Source organism: Antrostomus carolinensis, unplaced genomic scaffold (assembly GCF_000700745.2).
Source record: "Antrostomus carolinensis isolate BGI_N321 unplaced genomic scaffold, ASM70074v2 scaffold21896, whole genome shotgun sequence".
Taxonomy (NCBI): domain Eukaryota; kingdom Metazoa; phylum Chordata; class Aves; order Caprimulgiformes; family Caprimulgidae; genus Antrostomus; species Antrostomus carolinensis.
Genome location: NW_010321474.1, coordinates 95,296 through 103,157, shown reverse-complemented (window position 1 = coordinate 103,157; position 7,862 = coordinate 95,296). Strand labels below are relative to the sequence as shown.

General features: G+C 41.3%; 1 protein-coding gene across 1 annotated transcript; it reads left to right on the top strand.

Moving 5' to 3' along the window:
• Window positions 1-2,434: 2,434 nt before the first annotated feature.
• On the top strand, window positions 2,435-4,119 carry PDP2 (pyruvate dehydrogenase phosphatase catalytic subunit 2). The gene has a single exon (XM_010169954.1). The coding sequence runs from the start codon at window positions 2,435-2,437 to the stop codon at window positions 4,034-4,036; it is 1,602 nt and encodes a 533-aa protein (XP_010168256.1). The 3' UTR covers window positions 4,037-4,119.
• The last annotated feature ends 3,743 nt before the right edge of the window (window positions 4,120-7,862 follow it).

The following is a 7,862-nucleotide window of genomic DNA, read 5'->3' as shown; positions in this document are numbered from 1 at the left end:
GGTGTTGGGGGGGGCTGTAGAACTGAATGCAATGGCTGTGCGTTACTTCATTGGAAAAAGCGGGTGTTCCTCTTCCGTGAGCTCCCAGCGTGTCCTCCGACAGCCCAGCAGCCAGGGCAGCGTGTGGGGGGCGGTTGGGGTTTCAGTAGTTACACGAACTCAGCTGATGAGGAAGGGCCGCGTTGGGTGCTGCGGTGGGAGGTGTGAGCTGGGAGGAGAAGCTTTACCCAATGGGCTCTTACGTAATGGTCCCTGGCACATCGCTTTTATTGGCACTGCTGCTGGGGTTTAACATGGCAAATGGATGCGGGTGGGTGTCCTGGGCAGAAGCAGTGGGGTCTGTACACTGCGGCTGGGGAGGAACCTGAGGGTGTGAAAAGTGTAGTTATGGGCAGTGAGTAGGGGTGGTTCAGAAATGTGGTCCAGGACTGACCGGTGCTACCTGGCCTTAGGCAAACACGTGTCTCAATGGTATTGGGCAACTCTGCTGCTGGGAAAAAAACCCACTACCTTGCTGTGTCTGTCACTTACAGCTGATGTGTGTTAGTTTGTTTAAACTGTTTCTATCAGCTTTTTGAGTCAAGAACATGAAAGTCGTTATTATGTCAATCTCATGTCGGTCAGAAGGGCAGGAAGAGAAAGAAGGAAAAGCAGGATGGGGAATGGCCTGGGAAGGGCAGGCAAACACAGAGGCTTATCTTGTACTGTTGGTGCTTTTTGGGTTTAGCCCGTGCTGGAGTTAGCAGTGTAAGCTGTCTCCCTGTTAGCTTTATTTTGGTTGTGTTCTCTCTGCAGTGCACAAAAGGTGTCAGTTGCATTGGGAGATGCCAGTGTCCCTGGAGACTGCAGGCAAGCCTCGAGCAATGAATCAGCTTTTCCACTTGCTCTCCTGACATCAGCAGTAAAATCATGCTGTGTCTTCCCCCGTTCTTGTAGGGTCCCCAGAACTGTAGTGGTGGGGTCCTTGTTGGTGAGGGATTGTCTGCTCTTTTCTGTTCCTAAGCAGGAGTGGTGCTTCAGAAATATTTTGTGACATGGTGCTTTTGTTTTCCAAATGGTATTTCAGTGAAGTCCTTGGGTTGTATCATTAGGCCTTTTGTTTAGAATAGTTCAAGTTTGGTTTATAGCTCCTGCTGATTTCTTAGAACCATTTTAATGCAACTGGCTGGGCTAAGGCTTCTTGTTATTTCTCATGAAGTCCCTTGCTAAAAAACCCCAATATTGCAGTAGTGTGTAGTGTCTTTGGCCTGAGACCTAGAACACATAGTGCTATAGGCCACCTGAAAGTGGTTCAGAGCTCACAGAAAACTATTTTGTTTTAACTGGCTGCTAGTGTGATCTTTTGGGAGTAATTGTACTTGCAGTGCTACTGTACATTTAGTTTTGAAATCCACGGGGCAAAATTCTGTTGTGGAATAAGTATATGGTTGTATGTAGCAATTTCCCACAGCCTGAATACCTGATTTAAAGTAGGAGACAACATGATGGACCTCCCCATGCAACTGAAGAATGTCAGCTGTTCAGGTGCCCTAGGTTTTGGTGCTGTTGGCAGCCGAGCTCTTCACAGCTGCTTGTTCTAATTGCACTCCAAATGAAAAAGCCAAATTGTAAACCTGTAAAAGTTGCTAATGTTACTGTGCTATAACTTTTACTGCATTAAAGTGCACAATGCCATGATAAATGCATTCATTAACCAGCAGTAGAATCTGTCTTCAGCTGTGCAAAAAAATCCTACCCATGTGACAGTTGGTTAAGACCTTGAAGGTACAAAAAAGAGTCGAGTTTAGAAGCTGGAACAGAATTGGAAAGGTAGACTAGCTTGTTCTAGATGTGAGGATCATGGCAATTCATTTAAATCATTAATTTGCCACATCTTTCACTTTTTATGTAGGACTTGAGTGCTGATTTTCTCTGGGTTTTGATATTTAGTGTATTAATAGAGTTGTACTCTAGCAGGCTTTTAAACTTGTGTGTTATTTGTCACTTAAGTTCCTGTTTTCTAACTCATTGGATCTGTTTGTTCTGTGTCATGTTAGACGAGGCTTTTCACTGAACAGTTTACAATTACATTTCTTGTAATGATGGAATATCTTCTTAGCATTGCCATGATGAGGAAAAACATGCCTGCAAAATAAAAACTAGCTTTTCTGATAAGTTAACTGGAGAGGGGCAGTCATATCCTAAGCTGATTTCACCAAGGTTATAATTAAGTGATGGAAATTGTGTCACTTTTAAGATGCCTCTATCTATAGCAGTCTTTTTTGGAAAAAAGTTCAGATTATTTCTGTGAGCTCTAGACTTGCTTTTGTATTGCTATATAGAAAGCTTCTTGTGAACCTTCTAAATTTTATACCCTTCCTGTTCTTATATTCTAGGGTGTAGGGACGTTCTTTGTTACTGAAGGAAGGTGCTCCTGTTTGTGGAGTGACTTATAATGTCAAGAACTGTATCATCCTGGATCTTAAGCTCTGCAAGAAACAGCATTGTCTTACAAGGAAAAGGACGTTTGTACTCCATCTGCATCCCAAATAGAAGCAAGATAAAATGGAAGCTTTTTTTCTCCAAAGCGCATCTCTACCCTGCTGGGACCTGCAGCTCAGACAATACTTTCTCCTTAAAAAAAGTGTTCCGACACACTTCCACTGAAGAAGAACATTTCTCTTTCCAGTTGTCTCCGTCACAAATCAATGATATACTCAGAGCAGGTGAATTATCCCATAAAACACTGGATTTGAATGGTAAAAATGCAAATTCCGTGTTGAGGTTTGAAAGTAACCAGTTGGCATCCAACACCCCTATTGAAGACCGCAGGAGTGCAGCCACTTGCTTGCAGACCAAAGGGATGATGTTTGGAGTCTTTGATGGTCATGCAGGTTCTGCGTGTGCTCAGGCAGTAAGTGAGAGACTACTTCATTATATAGCGGTTTCTCTCATGTCTCGGCAAACCTTGGAAGAGATCGAGCTTGCTGTGGAGTGCATGAAACCAGTTCTGCCTATTCTGCAGTGGCACAAGCATCCAAATGATGTAGGGTATCGAGAAATAACTTCACAGTATTTTGAGAACCTCCGGGTTTACTGGCAACATTTACTGGACCTGGACACCGAGCCAGGATTTAGTTTAGAAGAAGCCATGATATGTGCATTCAAAAGGTTAGACTCAGACATATCGCTGGAAGTTCAGGCTCCTCAGGAAAATGAACTGATGAGAAATATTGCCCTTCAAGTAGCTTTTTCTGGTGCAACAGCCTGCGTAGCTCACATTGACGGTGTTCACTTACATGTTGCAAATACCGGTGATTGCAGAGCAGTTTTAGGGGTTCATGAAGAAGATGGAACCTGGTCTACTCTCCCTCTAACCCGAGACCACAATGCCTTTGATGAATTTGAAATTAGAAGACTGAAGAGAGAACATCCAAGGTCTGAGGAGAAAACCCTATTTGTGAATGACAGATTACTGGGGATTCTTATGCCCTCCAGAGCTTTTGGAGATGTGCAATTAAAATGGAGTAAAGAATTGCAACACAGCATTCTCGAGAACAGCTCTGATGTTGAGGCTTTAAATATTTATCAGTACGTTCCTCCAAACTACCATACACCCCCTTATTTAACTGCAGAGCCTGAAGTTACATACCACAAATTAAGAAGCAAGGATAAGTTTCTAGTTATTGCTTCGGATGGACTGTGGGAGATGCTTAGTAATGAGAAGGTTGTAAAACTTGTTGCTGGACACCTTACAGAGCTTAATGTGCAGAAACCACAACTGGCTTTTGAGAAACCAGTTAACTTGGGTTATATGCACAGCTTGTTACTTCAGAGGAAAAACCGAGGCGTTGCCACGCTTGACCAGAACATAGCTACTCATTTAATAAGGCATGCGATTGGAAGTAATGAGTATGGGGAGGTGGACCAAGAGAAACTTGCTGCAATGCTGACACTGCCTGAAGACCTCGTGAGAATGTACAGAGATGATATCACAGTTACTGTGGTGTACTTTAATTCAGAAACAATTGAAAATTACTACAGAAACAATGAATAGAGACTTGCACGCTGTTGTTCTGAACCACTAGCTAACTTCGATACTGAAACCATCGCTGTTCTTCTCTGATAGCCAAGCTGGTAGCAGTGTTACGGCCTGGAAGTTCCTAAATCTTTTTGTTACTCACTAGTCTTGAAAATAACTTTCTAGAAGCCTGGTCTGTACACACTGAAGAAAAATATTTTGATAAAATTTCTCTGAAATATAACTGAACTAAAGATTACCAACCCAGTTCTGATTCCACAGGAACCACTGGGAAAACTTTCCAAGTGAACAAATGAGACAAATTTCACTGAGACTGGTACAATTTAATAGAGAGATGGATAACACTTGTAGCTGCACGGGGTATAAGAAAGGCTCCGCTCTTGTGGAAAATGAGTAGCATCCTCATGTATGAAGCACTGTAATTGAATTAAATAAATAAACAAACAAACAAACCTTGATTTGATGTAATAGTGTCAGATACTTTAACAAATTGCTTTGTGCATGTGAAGACAGCACTAAAGAAGGCTGTTCAAAGAGCTCTGGGATTGTCAGACTTTTTTCATATATATATATATTTTTTTTTTTTTTTTTAAGCTAGGAAACAAAATTATCTTTTCTTCCACAATTATTTTGAAGTGTGAACACATATTCTCTTAACTCTCTGTGTGGACTTGTGTGACAACTTGTAGCTCAAACACACATAAGGCACTTCATGATTCCCTGTTTAGGAACAGTACTAGACTTAAGTATTTAAGTGTCTAACTTCCTTAAAAAAATATACCCAACTGTAATTTAAATGAAGTTTATCAGATCCTGAAGTTCAAAAATTAATCTAAATGTAAATACAGCAAAAGAGAGAGCACCTTTCCCTTCAGATTTAACTTAGAAGAGAGAAATAACAGTGCTGATATTTCACCAAAATATGTTTGATCTGTTTATTTTACTGTTATTCTTGCCTTTGGATGTCAGCTTTTCCTTACAGGTGCAGAGTTATTTTCTCTAGTGAATGTATGTTTTAATCTCTGAACATACACTGTTGTGTATTTTACAATGGTTTCTTTTTATACTGTGCTTTCTAGAGTGCCAATTCAAGCTTGCAAATGAGCTGTATTTTTCTCAAATTTCACATACGGTGTTCTCTGGTGACTCTTTTCCTTGTTTATGCACAGCAGTAACTGTTGCCCGCAAGAATGTGTGTACTGGGAATAAAGGACTGTTTACCAGTGTTGCTACCGAATAAGAACTTGTGTGGGTGCAGGAGAGCAGATAAAAATATGGCTTTTTTTTTTTTTTTTTTTTTTTTTGCCCCCTCACCCCTGAATTTCACTTAAAATAAAAGCGTTAGCCTTCTGCAGTTTAGCAGATTAAAAAGTACTGCATTTTTTTTCTCAAGACTTTAAGTAGATGAGATCTTGGGGCAGAAACCAGCAGCAGCTGTGGCTTTGGAGCTTTTTGTATACTTTTCCTCCAGATAAAAATTCTCAGTGCTTTTTCAGGCATTTAAATGCCCGATTGTTGTAACTGCAAATTGATAATAATTATTTTGGGGAATGCATCTGACAGTAAGAAAGGTACAATTCCTAATTTCATGTTAGTTTTGCTCAGTTTAACATGCGATGCTATAATTATCCTACAGTGGAAAAGGATAATGTTAAACTAGCTAGAGGTTTGTGGGGTTTTGTTTGTTTGCTTTGGGATTTTCTTTGTTTGTTTTTTTTTTAATGCAAATCATTAATTTAACTGCATACTCCCTGCAATTTGTTGCAGGCCAGTGAAAGGAAGCCATCCATCCTTGGGGTAAGGAAAACAATGGTTCTATGCATTTGAAGTGGATCATAGACGTTTTCATCTCTAACCACAAACACAGCTAATGGGCATTAGTAAAAGTAGTATTTTGTGACTTGGAGGAAGAATCAATCATGTTTAAATGAGTGAACTAAATGCATTAATCTGTTCCTACAAGCACAATGGGAAAACACTTTTTTTTCCTTTTTTATATATGTTGTGGAGAGTTTAACCTTCCCAGAAGTATTATTGTCAAATAAAACACTTGAAATGTTACCAAATCTGTCTTTGCCTTGAAGAGCCGGATCAGACTGCTGCTGTTGGATCTCTCCAGTTGTCAGTCAGGTAAGAATTAGTCCTATTTCTTTTTGCATTAGTTAAGAAATAAGAAACAGGACCTCAGAGAAGAATATGGGCCTCAGAGATGTCACGGCCCATTGGCCTGCACTGTGGCACTATGCTAAAAAGCAGTGGGGCATCCGCTTGAGTTTGTCTGCTTTGAGCCTGTGCTATTGGAGACTCAGAACGGTTTGACTGTACCAGTTGAAGGAAAAAGATGAATGGGAGCCAAGCAGCTCCCAGGTGTAAAGGAAGCAGAGTTATGGTTTCTATTTGGGATAAGCAAATGTAATTGGGCATTTCTCATTTCTTGAAGAGAAAAAAAGTACCTTTTTTACTTTCTGGTGAGCTTTTTTCAATTAGAAACAATGCAGAGGGGAAAAAATGTGATCAAGAGCAATGCTCAAAAGGGTACCGGAACCCTAGGCAGCAGGTAAGTTGGCCATAAAGCATACTTAGAACCATAGAATGGTCTGGGCTGGAACGGACCTTAAAGATCATCTAGTTCCAACCCCCCTGCCATGAGCAGGGACACCTTCCAATAGATCAGATTCTTCTAGATTCAGATACTACTAGATTCAGGTACTTCTCATGCCTCCCTGCTGAATTTTGGAGCCAGTCCTATAGGGCCTTGTTCTGGAGTGGGTTGGTTAGTTCAGACTCTGATTTCATAATTCTTTCAAATCAGTCAAAAGATGCTAGCTATGGAAATAGTTCTTTTTGGCTGTAGGCTACTGAAGTGCATTAGAACCCAGCAGCTTACTGTCGGCTCAGGGGGGTTCTGAGCTCCAATGGTGGAGCCTTGGATGTGCTCTTTTCTATTTTGGTTCAGTATGCTTTGCTTCGTGCTCTCTGAAATGGGCTTTGTTGCTTTGGGGTGACTCTTGCATCACTACTTCATGCTCCACAGTTCTGTGAAGATTTTCACAATATTTCAATTTCAGTGTGTTACTGAATAAATCTTTTTATTTCATACCTGCAGAACTGAGGTTGGCCAGAAGATGTCATCTGAGTTTGCGAAAGGAGGGCTGTTATGATTTCAGCCTCTCTTTACCAGGCTGTATGTGTGTATTATACCATAAGCCTCAGGTGCTGTTGATCCCTCACCAGTCACCTGAACACACATCTTGAAAATTCTGTGTGATTTATTAGTGTTTCCAGCTTATGGACTGGGAAATCTGAGCAAGAGTCTGATGAACTTTAATTCTTTGCCAGAACCAGGTTTTGATGGCCCAAGTAGCCTAAGCGGTTAAGCTTTGTGGAAAGCAGTCTCCTTGTCCTGGCACTGTTGGGTACAAGAACATGGAAGTGAAGCCAAGAGACACCCGAGTTTTCTGAGGAGTCTTCAGTTGCACAAGAAGTGCTAAGCTGAGGAAATCTTTGTTACCTAAATGTCTAGCTCCTGCTGTTGTGCAGCTCAGAAGCTGCAGGTGGCCACAGCTACCCCATAGCTACGCTATGGCTTGGGTTAAGTTGTTTCCATTTGGACAAACTTCTAGTCTGGATATTGCATTGAAATGGTCCTGGATGAGTTTGCTGCTGTGAGGAGATGGAGATCTGCTGTTCGGTCTGGATGTTCACAAAGATATCTCGGTTCAACCTTGTTGTCAGCTAGAATTCTTAGTAAGATGAGGCATTGAGAAATAAATCAGTGTTTGGTTTGTTTAGTGGTGGAAGCTTTATAGCTCCCCAGCTGCCCGCCCCCTCCCTCCTCCCC

Coding starts and splice junctions, on each gene's coding strand:
- PDP2 (XM_010169954.1), top strand. CDS start 2,435: ATGTCAAGAACTGTATCATCCTGGATCTTAAGCTCTGCAAGAAACAGC.